This window comes from Myotis davidii, unplaced genomic scaffold (assembly GCF_000327345.1).
Source record: "Myotis davidii unplaced genomic scaffold, ASM32734v1 scaffold827, whole genome shotgun sequence".
Lineage (NCBI taxonomy): Eukaryota > Metazoa > Chordata > Mammalia > Chiroptera > Vespertilionidae > Myotis > Myotis davidii.
Window position 1 is genome coordinate 1,143,993 of NW_006297815.1, and position 16,364 is coordinate 1,160,356.

The 16,364-nt window shown below is 51.0% G+C and overlaps 1 protein-coding gene across 1 annotated transcript in view; it reads left to right on the forward strand.

Moving 5' to 3' along the window:
• Window positions 1–16,364, forward strand: part of SLC13A3 (solute carrier family 13 (sodium-dependent dicarboxylate transporter), member 3) — a 65,548-nt gene that overhangs the window by 11,725 nt on the left and 37,459 nt on the right. Inside the window, exons 2-3 of the mRNA XM_015570362.1 lie at window positions 11,169–11,434; window positions 14,361–14,494. Of these exons, the coding sequence (XP_015425848.1) occupies window positions 11,169–11,434; window positions 14,361–14,494 (400 nt within the window). The remainder of the gene's footprint in view (window positions 1–11,168; window positions 11,435–14,360; window positions 14,495–16,364) is intronic.

The window sequence follows — 16,364 nt, forward strand, 5'->3', positions numbered from 1 at the left end:
AGGCCTGTCATGTTCCCCGCAGCATCCCCAGAGCCTGGGACAGCATCTGACCCAGAGTAGGCATTCAGGAAATAAGTGAAGGAATGAATTTGAACTTGAACCCAGGTAGCGACATGCACTTTTTAAAACCTTAGATGACTATCAATTCATACGGGAGCTCTGAGCTGGAACCAATGTTTCCAGCCCTTTCGTTTTTCAGCTGGGAGGACCGAAGCCCGGAAGGTAGGGGGCCTTTCCCAGTCTCCAAAGCCAGGTGGTCCCACAACCCTCACCTGTGCCCCCACCATGCTGGGACCCATCGCTCACACAGACCCCTTGGCCTTGGAGCGGCTCCTCTGAGCTCCTGCCAACTTTCCACTTTCTCAGAGCTCCTGCCAGGCGTGTAAACAGGCCAACGTGATTCCCCGGGATGCCGCAGGGACCAAGATCATGTTTCCTGACCGGACTCAATGGGACAGTGCCCTCTGGACTGATGAGTAGCATTTTCTGACACCCCCAGACACTGAAAACACGAAGTCAGCACCCTAGCTAAGCTCGACACGTCACACACGTGTGCCCGAACCACTCTCTCCAGCTGAAGTCCCCCGGAAGAGACACAAAGCCACACTGCCTTCCGGCAAGCCATTGCCCGTCCCGAGCCTCATTTCCCTGCTGCAAAGTGGGCAGATAGGGTAGTGCCCGATGCCCAGCAGGTGCTCAATAAAAAATGGCGGCGGCTGCTACTATCTGCAAAATAGGAGCACCGGGATCCTGGCTCTGTCTGCTTGTCCCTGGAATTCGCAGGGGGAAAGGTGGTCCATGGGAATGAACCGGTGCCGGGGGGAGCGGGCACTGACACCCAGAACAGAACAGCGCTCCCAGCTGGATAGAGACACTGGGAAAGGGCTGGGGAGGCCAGCGTGCCCCTGCCAGCCAGCCCACTGCCCCGTCCCCTTGGCTCGGCTCGGCTCCCCGTCGGGGATCCTCATCAGCAGTCTGGGCTAAAAAAGGAATTTCATTCCAGCAGAATCAAGCTCTCCTGTAGGAATGTGCTGGTCCCTGGGAAGCTGCAGGAAGTGAATTCAAGTTTGTTGGTGTCCTGGGCCACATGCCTTATTCATGCCCCCTCCTCTTCCCCCAAGAGCCACAGTCAACACCTCTCTAGCGCTTATGAAGTGTTGGGCAGGGTTCAAAGCACCGGAGATCTGCTTGCTGGCTCACTTATGCTCACCGCGGCTCTGTGGGGCCAGCGCTGTTATTATCCACATCCACAGGTGAGGAAACTGAGGCACAGAGTGGGTTACTGACAGAGCTTGATAGTGGCAGAGCTGGGATTCAAACCCTGACACCCTAGCTCTAGAATACGTGCTCTCAGCCATGTTGTGGACACAGGGGTGAGGGACCCATTTTACAGGTGAGGAGGCTGAGACTCAGAGATGAAGCCACTTGCCTAGCGCCTCACAGCCACTGAATGAGCGGTGGGGCTGGCACCGGAGCCGAGGTCTGCCTTGTGGGAAGCCCATGCTCCACGCTTCAGTGGAGGCTGGATGGGGCGGGGGACCTCCGGGAAGGCTTCTCAGGGGGGAGACATGTCATGCTGACGCTCTTTGGAAGCCGTGGGGAGTTCTCGGAAGACAGGGACTAACAGGGGGGCTTAAGCATGATGAACAGGAGCTTGGGTTTGGCTGCTTGGGTTCAAACTCTGGCTTCGTAGCACGCGGTGTGACCTTAGGCCGGTTGCTTAACCCCTCTATGCCTCAGGTTCCTCATCTGTAAGTGGGTCTGATAATTGATGATGCTTGCTCAGGGCTGAACAGATGTTGGCTGCCTTCAGGGACAAATCGCCTACTGTGTTCTGAGCTCTGGGAAGCGCTTTCCATCAGTGGTTCCCAAACATTTTGCCCCCTAGGGGACCTTTGCCGTTGTCTGGGGACATTTTTTATGGTCACAATTGGCAGGAGGAGGGAGGGTCTACTGGTACCTGGGGGAAGAGGCTGGGGCTGCTGCTAAACGCCCCACAACAAAAGGGCCAGCCCCACATCACAGAGTTACCCAGCCGCAGGTGTCAGTGGTGCCGAGGGTGAGGACCCCCGTCCTAAACGCGTTCGACCCCTCGATCCCCCAACAAGGCTGTGCAGCTGGCACGGGCAGCTCCCATATCCTGTCCAGGAAACGGAGGCCTGGGAGAGAGACGCTGGCCTCTGGGCACACAGCCTGGCAGAAGGCCTCCAAGGTGGAGACCATTTGGAAACGGAGGGCGTTTCAGGCAAAACAAACCACCCTGGCCTCCCAGCTGGGCTCAGAGACCAGCTCTGACCGCCCCCTCTGCCCTCTGGGCTTGTAGTGGCAGGAACGGTGTCTGTCCCTTGCAGGAGAGAAGTAACAAGAGAAGCTCTTGTTCACTGCCACTCACAGCCCCGATGGGATTGTCCCCCCATGTCACATGGGCTGGCTAGCACCTTTCTCTGGGGGCCTGGTGGGGAGGAAGAGAGAGAAGGACAACTCTTCCTGCTCCTTTCAATCACTTCCTGCCCCTTTCTGCTGCCCCCTTGGACTTCTCTGGAAAGGGCTAGGTCTCAGCAAAGCTCCTCATGGCGCTCAAGCAGGGTGTTGGCAGAGTCCAAAGAACCGCAGTGCAAGCAGTTTACTGAGACGTGCGTCTTGGGAATGTGGTCTGCTGTGCTCACACCAGGACTAGACTAGGGGTGTCCAGGCCTAGTGGAGCCTGGCAGGGGCTGCTGCAGCCTAACACCTGCTTTTGGGGTGTTAGGGAGACTGAGGCCTGTTCTGAGAGGACCATCTCACCCCCGCTAACCTGGCCCTCCACCTTAGGGACCTGGCTTGGTTTCCTGCTCCTCATCTTTTCTGCTGTGGGAGCTCGACCTCCTCTGGAAAAGGGGTCTGCCCAGAGTAACTTTCTGGTGGTGGGGGGGAAGGGGCAGAAGGGTGAGCGTATGAACCCTGTACTAGACTTCCTGGGTTCCAGTCTTGCTCTCCCACTTCCTGGCTGTGTGACCTTGGGCAAGCTCCTCAACCTCTCTGTGCCTCAGTTTCCTCCTCTATAATATGAGGACACTGATAGGACCTACCTCATGGGGTGTTGTGAAGATTGTCTCAGACACCGAAAATACTTTGGTCTGTGCCTGGTATATAAGAGGCACTGAGTAAATGTTTGCTGTTGGCATTGTCAGTAGTAGTAGTAATATTGTTATTTGCTTTACAAATGAGCCCATGGATCCAGGGGTCCAGAAGGGCTTTATAGGGGATGGAACTTGTCACTGAGTCCTCTTGGCAACCTCACTTATTGTGTAGGTTCTTTTGTCCTCGGAGCTTCCCTTTCCTTTCCTATAAAATGGAACGAAGGTCATTCTGAAGAGTTGCTGGGAAGGTTAAATGAGATAGTGCTTATTCAGAGAATACCCTCAGTGAAGGTTCCCTTGCCATTCTTATTCTTGGCCTGATGCCTGGAGCCCCCGAGGCCTGAGAAGTGAGGGATTGTGGGCACTGGAAAGTCTTTGTCAGGTCAGGTCTCAGGAACAGGGGCCACTTCCCTGTTACTAACCAACCATATCAGCTCCCGGGATGCCTGCAGCAGGGCCAGCTGGACCAGAGTGGGTGGTGGGGGGCGGGGGGCGGGGTGATGATAAACAGTAGAGAATTGAAAACATCAGGGGCAGGGCGGACCCCAGCACCTGACACATACTAGCCCAGGGGTGGGCAAACTTTTTGACTCCAGGGCCACAATGGGTTCTTAAACTGGACCAGAGAGCCGGAACAAAAGCATGGATGGAGTGTTTGTGTGAACTAATATAAATTCAAGTAAACATCATTACATAAAAGGGTATGGTCTTTTTTTTTTTTTTTTAGTTTTATTCATTTCAAACGGCCGGATCCAGCCCGCGGGCCGTAGTTTGCCTACGGCTGTACTAGATGCTTAATAAATATCTTCAGAATGAATCCAGAATCAAACGGATATTTCTTCAGTGTTTGCCACAGGCATTGTCCACAAGTAGTTAGCACATCCAGTCAAAAACTAATTGAGCACCTATGACACTCCATTCACTATCCGCGGGGAACATGGCAGTGTCCCAATACTCACAAGTCCTTACACTTATGGGGCTGGCATTCTAGGGGGCGACACTGAAAACAAACAAGAACTATGGTGTCGGGTGATGATACGTGCCAGGGAGGAAAAACACAGAGAAGGGGCGGGAGTCAGAAACGAGATAGTGCAACTCCAGGGTCAGGAGGTTTCCTGGGAAGGGACCCTCTGAATGAATACCCGAAGGGTGACATTTAACTTGAAGGAGGTTGCGGACGGAGCCCCGAGCACATACAAAGGAAGAGCACCAGGCAGGGCACTTTACAAGTGCAAAGGTCCTGAGGTGGGCGTGTGGCAGGTGTTAAAACATCCAAGATCTTCCTGGGTCCTCATGACGGCCCCTCCTGATCACCTCTCAGGTCACAGAGAAACTAAGCCAAAGAGCCTTAAAGAGATTTAAAGGCAGATCCCACGCCTCTGCCTTCGGACTGGACTTCACTTCCACCAGAGAAAGGCCCCCAAAGGCGTGGGCGGGGCTGTCAGGAGCCCGGGAGGGGGGACTGGGGGGGAAGTGGAGAAGCCCTGAGTGGGGCTTTAACTGCACCCCTCCCACTCCTGATGGGAACTGAGATGCCCTGTGGACAGGGACACTGGGGTCCAGAGAGGGGAAGGAGCCTTTTTTTTTTTTTTTTGACCTCTTTTTCTGAACAACTTGTTTGTCCTCCTGGGGCTGGGCCAGGCCACAGGGGACTCCTGCATCCAGCGGGGCTCCCACCAGCCCCACCCACCTGCTGGGCACGGGAATGATTAGTGAGGCCTGGGCAGCTGTGGCATGTGAGCCGCCCCGGGAACACTTTTAATGAATGGCTCCAAGAACTTTAACTTGTACTTGACGTTGTACCTCATCCGCTAATGAGTCCAGCGGACGCACACACTCCAGTCCAGAGGAAAGGGGGGAGGATAGGGGTGACTGGACTCAGAGGTCTTCTGCGGCAAGTCACCCTCTCTACTTTCTCCTCTTTCCCCCTTGAGCAGCGGTTCTCAACCTGTGGGTCGCGACCCCTTTGGCGGTCGAACGACCCTTTCACAGGGGTCGCCTAAGACCATCCTGCATATCAGATATTTACATGACGATTCATAACAGTAGCAACATTACAGTTATGAAGTAGCAACGAAAATAATTTTATGGTTGGGTCACAACATGAGGAACTGTATTTAAAGGGCCAGAAGGTTGAGAACCACTGCCCTTGAGTCTTCGGCCCCAATGGATACAGGTGCCACCGAACTGCTTTGTCAGAGTGTTTTCAGGGTAGGGGAGCCCTGGTTGGGAATCAGAGACCGGACTCCGGGGTGGCCCCAATTATTTCCTTCTCAGTCACCCTGGCGCAGTTTCTGGCTTCTCCCTCCATGGAAAGTGGGCACACGCGACAGTCACCTCTGCTCCTCTCCAAGACTGAACAGACCAGAGGGGACGCAAAGGGGCCTGTCAGGTGCTTTTCTGTTGAGTGTCTGTCCTTTCATTTCCTTTGATAGGTGAGCTAGTGCAGGTCAAAGGCAGGGCTTGGTGCCTGGCCAGGGTAAGCCCTCCGGAAAAGGTAGCTTTCTTGTTCTCACCTACCATTCCTGTTAGAGCAGGGTGACCGTGGGTAAGTCACTCAAGCTCTCTGAGCCACGGTCACTGAGCCGCATGTAAACTGGGGACGGCGGTCCTAGCTGCCTCACGGGGCTGTGGGTGGGTTTAACAAGGGGATCCATAGGAGCCATGCCTGGTCCATAGTAAGTGCTCAGTGCGTGCAAGTGCTGGTCTTGCTCTGAGGCAAGGAGGAAGATTTGCTTGGGTGGGGAGAGGCCCCCAAAATCACAGGCTTTCAGAGAACAGCCCATCCACATCCCCTTTGCTGCCCCTCCAGTGCCCTCAGATGCTGTCATGTGCACCCTGACTCAGGGAGGAGGACACAGAGGTTTGGAGAGGGCACCATCTGTCCAAAGCTTGCAGCTTGTGAGCGGTGGACGGTGTGACTCCTAGTGGCCTTGTCACCTGAGCCTCAGCTGGACTCATTTAACTCTCTTTTTTAAATGTGTGTTTTTTTTTTAAGAGAGACAGATAGAAATATCAATGATGAGAAAGAATCATTGATCAGCTGCCTCATCCCGGGCCCACAACCCAGGCATGTGCCCTGACCCGGCATCAAACCGTGACCTCCTGGTTCACAGGTCAACACTCATCCTCTGAGCCCACCGGCCAGGCAGAGGTGGAAGTTCTTATCGTCATGATCACCATCTCCATTTTACAGAAGAGGAAACTGAGGCACAGAATTACGTCACTTACTCCAGGAAGCGATAGAGGCAGGATTTGAACCCAGGCACTCTGCTTCTTGGCATTGGGTCCAGGTTGCAGCCCCCTTCTCCTAGCTCCCCGTCCCCTGATCCCAAAGGCTTCTGCTTCCCCGGCGCTGGCCATCTTCCTGGAGCTGCCCCACCCTGGTGACCGCGATGCCATCATCCCTCGGTTACCTCTGAGCAAACTGAGGCCCCGAGCGGGGGAGCCACCTGCCCAAGGTCCCTTACACCAGTAATGGGGCCTGAGCCATGATGCTCCCAACCCTGGTGACTCCAGACAGAGGCTTTGACCCTGGCTGATACCGGCCCTGGGCTGAGGGTGGTGAGGGGATACTGAGCTGTTTAAGGTGTGGCTTCTGCCTCTCTAGAGTTCAAAGTTCAGGGCTTCCCACGAGTCTCTAGTGGGCAGCTGGCCCCAGTCTTGCTCCCCAAAGGGCCTGGCATGGAGTCACTGGGGCCTGCCGAGAGCCTGGGTGCAGCCCAGTGCCTGACAAATATGCCTGCTGCTGCCCACCAGGGAGCTGGGGGGTGGTGGGGGGTGGTGGTGGTAGTGGATCAAGTTTCCAGATCAGACCAGTTCTCTTTCTGTCCTGAGTGAGTGAAGGGGGCAAGCTTGGGGCAGTGGGAAGAAAGATGCCTTGTGTCTGCCTGGAAGTCATTCCCCAGCTCAAAAATTAACCGCCTGATAAAGCATTTTCTTCCCCCCCGCCCCCCCCCCGTGTGCTTTGCCTGCAGACTTTAATCCCTGTGGCAATAGACTGGCTAAACCGAGAAGCTGGGACTTCTTTGGGGGGAGTGGGGATTATGCGGCTTCCCGAAAGAACTGCCTGGGTTGGGCTGCATGAATAGGGCTGCTCAGGGGCTGTGGGAACCTTCCTTTCTTGCTCCCAACCAGGGCCAGGACTCTGGTAAGTCCAGGGAGGCCCCCAGGGAGCACAGTTCAAGTTGGGCTCATTGTCAGGGTTGTGCACCTGCCTTCCCCTGGTCTCAGGCCTGCTGCCCACTCCTGCGGCACAGCAGCTTTCAAGGCAGAGAAAGTCCTTACCGCTGACGTGCGGCGTGACCCCCCCGCAAGCCACTTGCCCTCCCTGGCAGCCATTGTACTAGGGGTGAGGTCAGACCAGGATTTCTCAACCTCGGCACTACTGACACTATTGGGAAAGAGGAATTCTCTGTGGGAGCTGTCCTGGGCACTTTAGGAAGTTTAGTAGCATCCCTGGCCTCTACCCACTAGATTTCCCCCCTCTAATCATGACCAGCAAAAACGTCCCCAGGCACATGTCCCCGAGCGGGGAGGGGGGAGCGGACAAAATCACCCCCTGTTGAGAACCATGGGGTTAAATGATCTCAGATTCATTCTGGCTGTCATATTTTAAGGTTTTCTTTTTTTTAAAAAGATTTATGAAGAGTATTTAAGAACTTGAACTATTAATAATAAAGTACATTAATATGTGATTAATATATAATAATTTATCCAGCCCGGCCGGCATGGCTCAGTGGTTGAGCGTCAACCTATGAACCAGGAGGTCAAGGTTTGATTCCTAGTCAGGGCACATACTTGGTTTGCAGGCTTGATCCCCATGCGGGAGGCAGCCAATCAATGACTCTCTCTCATGACTTACATTTCTATCTCAGTCCCTCTCCCTTCCTATCTGAAATCAATAAAAAATATATTTAAAAAAATAATTTATCCAACATAATAGCTCATATTTACTTGGCATCCTCATGTGTCCATCACTGGGTCAGTGGTTAACTTATATGAAATAATTCACTCTCCGAGGCAGGTACTATAATCGTGTGCCTACAGCAAGTAAGGAAACTGAGGGTGAGGACGCTAAGTGACTGGCCCAGGATCACACAGCCAGAGTGTGGAAGGTTTATCTGATTCCCAAAGCCTTGCTGTTTCTAGTGTGCTTGTTTCACATAGAAACGTTAGGACATACAGTACCCCCTGAGGCCCTCACTGGAAGGCGCTTCTGGTGGAAGCCGGTGGAACCCAGACTTTTCTACTCCATCCACTTTTCTAAAGCAGCCTGACAGCAGCAACCAAGGGTAACAAAGGGAGAAGAAAACGCCATCTTTGATGAGAAGGGAGGACCACAGTCCCACCCCTGGTGCGTGAAGAAGTGACAATGGCGATGGGATTTGGACCAAATGGCAGAAGGAAACCAAGAGCCGTGCATGCTCTGCAGCTCCCAGACAGGACACAGACTGCTCCAGAAATATTGTTCAGCTCCAGAGCTCGTCCTAATCCTGGCAGAGCCTGGAGAAGACGCGGGGGAGGGGAGGCGCTGAGTACCGTGCAGTACGGCATTCAGATGAACTGGAGGAGGAGGCTCGGAGCCCCTCGGTGAGATGCAGGATGTTGGGAGGCGGGTGGCAGACAGAGGACGGACAGTGATCAGTTTGTCATTGTAACACGGCTCTAGTTTTCTTTCTCAGTCAGACTAAGAGGCACGAAAACTCAAAGAGACCCCTCAAAGGACCGTGACCTTCTTGGGTCTTCACACTGAGTCTCCGCAGTAAGCCCCACGCTCAGAGTGGAGACACATTCCAGGGCAGCGCTGGTGACCAGGGACTCTGCGATGACCAGCAGCGGTGAGGGGTAGGCACCTGCTGTCAGCCTCCTCCCAGCCCCTCTCCCCACACTTGCCTTTAACAAAGAACGGGTCTGAGAGGAGTAGCCCCAATCCTGTGACGAATGACTAGCATGGGACCCCCAAAAAGACAGTGTGAGAAATAAGAAGAAAGGGGACATCAAATAAAAGTAAAGAATAAACACTGAAGAGCTGTGTTATGAAGTTGGAGACACTACCGAATAGATATTTCTCCATGAGATTAAAAATAAAAAAAAAGAAATTATTTCAGTGGGATTCTCTGTGATGTAGACAACCCCAGATGATTATTCTCCATTTTCAGATGAACAAACTCAAGCTCAGAGGGTCGGTGACTTGCCACAAAAACTCAGTAGCAAAACGGCTACGCCCAGGCTTCCTGGCCCCGAGGCCCGGATTCTCTGGAGCAGCTCTGTCCCCAGGACTTTCTGCGACAAGGCCGGCATTCTCTGTCCAGAATGGGAGACACGAGTCTCATGTGGCTACTGAGCTCTTGAATTGCGGCTGGTGTGGCTGAGAAACTGGAATCTAAGTTTCATTGAAGTGGATGGATTTAAACTTGAATAGCTCCACGTGGCCTGAAGCTACTGCCTCTGGGCAGCTCAGCCGTGGACACGTCCTTGGCGCTCTCTTCCCTTGTACTTCAGCCATCACTGGACACCAAGTCCTCAAACCTGGCCTTTAAAATTAGGACCAGGCTTCTTGCTTCGGGCCCCGTCCTCTCGGGAACAGCCTCCTTTAGGCGTACCCGCCCCTGGGAGTTTCAGCTGAGTCATGCCAACTTCTGAGGGCCGAGGGAGGGGTAGTCTGGGAAGCCGAGAAATGTTTCACCGGGGCCAGGACTCCACCTACCTTGGGCCACCTTCTTGAAGTGGAACCTCTGGACAGAGCAGGGTGGTCAGGAGGCAAAGTGCTGACTCAGAGAGAGAGCCTTACAGGTCAGACACCTCCTGCAGCCTCTGAACTCCAGAAGTTAAAATTCACAGGAACAGGATCTGATGAGTTTGTGACTCTACCTTCTCCCCTAATCTACCTTCTGTCTCTGTGAGTTTGACAACTCTAGGTACCTCATATAAGTGGAATTGTACAATATTCCTCTTTTTGTGGCTGGCTTATTTCGCTTAGCATAATCTCTTCAAGGTTTATCCATGTTGTACATGTGTCAGAATTTCCTGCCTTTTTATGACTGAATAATATTCCATTGTATACATGTATACTGTATACCTCACAGTTTTCTTGTTCATCTGTCAATGGATGCTTGGGTTGCCTCCACATTTTAGCTTTTGTGAACAATGCTGCTGTGACCATGGGTGTACAAATACTCTTTGAGCTCCTGCTTTCAGTTCTTAGGGGTATAATACCCAGAGGTGGAGATGCTGGGTCATATGGTAATTCTTTTTCATTTTTTGAGGAGCTACCATCCTGTTTTCTATGGTGGCTATACCAATTTTATTCCCAACAAACAGGGCACAACAAAGTCCTTGCCATTATTACTATTATGGACGGAGTGTGTACTAAGTGTCGGGCATCGTGCTGCCTGCCAGGTAGAGATGCTACTGATGCTCCCTCCACATCCCCATTGACACTCCCCATTCTACGCATGCTCATAGCTTCTCACTGCCCCTGAGCTGCTCAGCACGAGGCCCTCCAGCTGCACATGGGGCAGGCTGGAAGGGTGGGGCAGCAATGCTCCCAAGAGCAGCCCTCAGTCAGTGATGACCAGGGAATGGGCAGGTGAATAGCCCAACTTCTTTGCCCCTCAGGGGGACAACCAGGAGGCATGATCTACACCATCCCCCAGAGTCCCCATCAGGCTTGGCCCCGGCTGCCCACAGCGGTAACCTCATTAACACTTCGCATTGGCTTCCTTCTCTGTTTCACTTCGCCACACCCTGCTGGAACTTTCTGAGATCCCCTATTAAGGCAAGTGTTTTCGGTCTCATGCTCGTCTCAGGGTCTACTTTTAAGTCAACGGGGTATTTCACAGAACCCTCAAACAGTCCTCTAAACTGGACAGATATGGCTTCCCTGTTCTAGAGTTGAGCAGAATGAGGCTCAGACAGGTGACACCACCCGCTTGGGCACGTACCCTCTCCTCTGCCTCCCCATGGAATGTGTCCGATGGGCCTGCTGCAGGACCTCCTCCCCTGCCCCTGAGCTGTGCTGAGCCTGCATCCCCCTCCCCTTTGCAGGAAGGCCGCTGCCTGTTTGTCATCCTGCTCATGGCCGTGTACTGGTGCACGGAGGCGCTGCCCCTGTCGGTGACAGCCCTGCTGCCCATCATCCTCTTCCCCTTCCTGGGTATCCTGAAGTCCAAAGACGTCTGCCCCCAGTACTTCGTGGACACCAACTTCCTCTTCCTCAGTGGTCTGATCATGGCCAGCGCCATCGAGGAGTGGAACCTGCACCGGAGAATCGCCCTCAAGATCCTCACATTTGTGGGGGTCCGGCCGGTCTGGTAAGGCCAGGTAACGGGTCCAGCCCAAAGGTGGGGCGTTAGAGGGACCACATCTCTTGGAGCCCAGATTTACTCTTCCTTGTTGCTCATCCAGGCTAACAAACGCATGTCCCGCCTTCCACTTACTTATTCATTCCTCCTATGTTTAATGAGCCCCTCTGTGTGGCAGACACAGTGAGAATTTTCAAAAGTGCCTAAGAACCACTGGGAAATCGGTTGAAATGCTGGTTCCCAGGCTCCATCCCCGGGATCTGTGGTCAGTGGTTTTAGAAGGGGCCGTTTAGCCGTATGAATCCCACCTTTCCTGCTCTGGGGAAGGGCTGAACCTTTCTCTGCCTGTAAAATGACGATATAATAGCCGAGACGTGCACAGCAAACACTGCCCATGAAGCATCCCAGTTTGGTGATTTCCCAGCCAAGGAGAAGGGAGGGTGGGGAATGGGGAGAAATGGCCTTAGAGAAGCAGGAGGCAGGTCTGTTCCTGCAGGCAGGCCCTCAGCCCCTGGCTCGGATTTGAATTTTTATTCTAAGAGGATTGAGTGGCCTTTCAAATAGGGCCATTGTTGTTCTTTGCTTTTTTTTCCCCCCCTCCAATTTGGTGAATCTTAAGTATTCCTTTGGGAATAATGTTTTTAAATCATAAAGCACAACACATGGGCTTTAAAACAACAATAAGCACAACAATTACAGCAAAAGACAGTCATCCAAATACTTTTTTAAAACACATAAATCCATGATATAATATCATAAGTATGTACCTCTTTCCAGTAAAAATGATAGGATATATCTACTGTCCTGACAACTGTAGTTTTGTTTTTCTTTTCTTTTTTTAAATTGATTTTTAGAGAGGGAGGGAGGGAGGGAGAGAGAGAAAGAGAGAGAGAGAGAGAGAGGGAGAGAGAGAAACATAGATGAGTTGTGTTCGGTTTGGGGCTGGTGACTTGGGCTGTGAAAGAATTCACAACTGAAAGAAGAGATAGATGCAAAGAGAAAGTTTATTTTACTTTCCCTGAAAGGTAAAGGGCCAGTGCATTGCTAATCAATACAGAAAACAAAAGTGGCGTCCCCTTTTAAGCCCTGGCTGCTGCTAAACAACAAGGAAGGGAGGGGAATCCTGGGCCGGAGTTGAGCAGATATCAGGGGGGTTGTAATTTGTTTGTTCTTCAGGAGACATTCTGCGCAGAGGTCCCAGGGAAGTGTCTTATCAGTATTTTTCCCAAACCTGTAAAACATGCTTAGAGTAAAAGTTATGAAGAGATCAAAAGAGGCTCGTTTGAAGAGGAAGGGGGAAGGGAACTGTCTACTAACTAGAGACTTCTTGATGCAAATTACCCCTGAGTTGTAGAAATAGCAGGGAGGAGGGGTATGCGAGAACATAGCCTTGAAAGTAACTATCTTGTCTTGCAGTTTGAATAGAGGGGCTGTGTGAATCAGAGGAGCTAACAGTCGTGGGGAGCTTTTCTAGATTGTGGAAGGCTACCTCACAGAAAAAGAGGCCTTTTCGTGTCCTCACACTCACAGTTTGCCTCCTGCATGTGCCCCAATGAGGGATGGAACCCACAACCTGGGTGTGTGCCCTGATCGGGAACTGAACCCGCCACCTTTTGATATACTGAATGAGCCAACAACTGAGCCACACCGGGCAGGGGTGAGGCAACCGCTGTCGTTTGGAGGCAGTTTTGAGTGTCAATGATATTCCCAGATGGTGCATCTGTTATACAGTAATGCCATATGAAAGTACCCGTGGTCTTCATTGGTAACCAAGTCCCAGGTACTTCTAATACCGCAGAACTTTGTGGCCTCTGTTTATCACAGATGGAAAAATTTCTATTAGATGTTAGCAAAATAAAGATGGATTTTTCTCCCTCCTTTCCATCTTGAATGATATCCATGGCCCCACCCTGATTATGAAACTCTATTTTAAAATTATCTAAGCTGGGGAGGGACATGATGAAATTTGCATTTTTTAAAAAAATCCCTCCTGGCTGCCAAGTGGAGAGCCGATGATCAGTGAGAAGGTGGATGCGGCCCACTTAGGAGACTGTGCTGGGGGTCCAGACCAGAGATGGTAACAGCGTGGACTAGGTGGTGGCAGTGGAGATGGACAGGATGTGAGAGCTCTTTTTGTGATGGGGGTGGTGGAAGGGTGAGAGTGAAGAAGATTCTGGGTAACATGTAAGTTTTTAGCATCTGCTTTGGGCCTAGCACTCTGCTAGGCTCTGAAGCTGTGTTTCCTCCTGGAGGAACTGCAGTCCTGGGGAGAGATTCCATATGTCATGGAATTTGATACCCAAGAAACACACGTGCTGTGGGAGCCCACTAGAGAGGTAGGGGTCATGTCATGGAGGAGCTTACATTTGACCTTGAAGAATGGGTGGGGCTCTGGCAAACATATTGTAAAGTTCCGACAATGTGACACTAGTTCAGACATAGATTTTAAAACAGAATAGCCCTGGCTGGTTTGCTCAGTGGTTAGAGTGTCGGCCCTCAGACCTAAAGGTCTCGGGTTCGATTCCTGGTCAAGGGCATGTACCTCAGTTTTGGGTTCCCCAGCCCCGGGAGGCACCCAATCACTATGTCTCTCTCATGTCAATGTTTCTCTCTCTCTCCCCGCCCCACTCCTCCCCCCCTTCCACTCTCTAGAAATCAATGGAAAAAATATCCTCGGGTGAGGATTAAGAGAAACATAACAACACAGAATCAATAATCTAGAAGAAATCTGAGTCAGTGGGGAAGGGAAGGGGGGCTAGGAAGGCTGTTTGGGGTGAGATGATAGAGGGTCTTGGTGCTAAACAAGGCAACTTTATTATACAAGGGGGGCCATCTGGAAAATGAGGGGGCTGTGTGCTTCCGATGTGGCCAACTCAGACCAGAGGACCTCCTGGACCCCAGTTCCAGCACCACCTCTAACTCCCTCCATCCCCAGGCTCATCTTTGGAATGATGGTGAGCACCGCCTTCCTGTCCATGTGGCTGAGCAACACTGCCTCCACCGCCATGATGCTGCCCATCGCCAGCGCCATCCTCAAGAACCTCTTCGGTGAGGAGGACGAGAACACAGGTGAGGCTGTGGAAAAGGGCGGGGCCAGCCTGCAGGTGGAGGAGTGAGTGGGGATATCCACAGGGTGTCAGGGCAGGCAAAGGGAAGGCACGATTGAGCACCTGTTATGTGCCCAGTATTTTAATAATAGTAACAATAATAATAACAACAACTGAAAAGTAACTAAGTCAAACCATGATACTTAAAAAATAGCACTTATTGAGAATTTACTATATATTAAGCAGAGTTAAACACTTTCCATACACCATCTCCACCTCTCAAAACAGTTTTATGAAATAGGGTTTCATTAAACCCTTTAAAAATATATATTCTTGCTGATTTCAAAGAGGAAGGAGAGGGAGAGAGAGATAGGAACATCAATGATGAGAGAGAATCGCTGATCGGCGGCCTCCTGCATGCTCCACATTAGGGATCGAGCCCACAACCCGGTCATGTGCCCTCACCAGGAATTGAAATGTGACCTCCTGACTTGTAGGTCAACACTCAACAACTGAGCCATGCTGGCCAGGCTAAACTTTTTTTTAAAGCATTTGAAGAGATGCTTAAAGTCATTAATGCCCAGAAAAATGCAAATTGAAACAACAATGAGATTGACTTTGATGAGACTGGCAAAAAATGAGAGAGCTGGATAATGCCAAGTATTGGCAGGAATGAGGGCCATTGGAACTCTGAGCACTGCTGGAGAAAGGGGAAACTGGGTCGGTCTTTCTTAAGGGCGTCCTGCAGATATTTAATCAGATTAAATGTGCACATACCCTGCCACTCAGCAGTTTTGCTCCTGAATGTAAATGTTAAAGAGATTCTGACAAAGGACCCTGAGAGGACGCATGTGATGTGACAATGTTCACAGCCGCATTCTCAGTGGTGTGCGAGTTGGTAGCCACATGGGTGTGATCACTAGCGAAAGGGAAGGGAAAGTGGGACGGGTGCACACCACGGAGCACTACTCTGCTTTTAGGAGCAAATATTGTTATATAAATGGAGCTCATAAAACATAGTTGTGATTGAAAAAATAGCCGGAAAGAGATACAGGATACATCTCCATTGTGTAAATACCATAATGCAAATTAAAATCACACACATGTGACCAAACATTTTGCAAGACCATAAACAAATGAAGAACAACACAGTAAACACATCAGAGTGGCTGTTCTGGGAAAGACGGGAATGAGAAATGGAGATAAAAGGGACTAAATGAATAAATACAACAAAAGAGGGGCCTTTGCAACAAATGAGAATGTGCCACAACTGAGGGCTCACTCAAGGCTCTGAAACCTCTGTGTTCTAAATAAAACAAGATGCATGTAGCTGCCATGTTTTCAGATGATTAAACGAGGGCTCAGAAAGGGGAAGTGACTTCCCCAAGTCACACAGCAGGCACATGGCTGAGCCCCACTTTGCACCCAGGCAGTCTGGCTCCAGAGTCCACTCTCTTACCCATGAAACCAGCTGCAATCATGGAAGATTCATTTGGCTGCAGGTAAAAGAATACCTGTCTGCAGGTGGCTTAAAGAATAAGATTTTTTTTAACTCAAATACCACATCCTATCTGCTTTAAAACATCTTCCTTTTTATTTACATAAATATCTTTAAACAGAAATTTCACATTAGTACATGTGAAAATTTATACCCAGAGATTGAAAATTTATACCCAGTATTGATTCTTCCTTTGTTCTTTTATTTTTTTAAAAAATATATATATTTTTATTGATTAGAGAGGAAGAGAGAGGGAGAGATAGAAACACCAATAATGAGAAAGAATGATTGATTGGCTGCCTCCTGCATGCCCAACATTGGGGATGGAGCCCGAAACCTGGGCATGTGCCCTGATGGGGAATCAAACCATGACCTCCTGGGTTGATGCTCACTC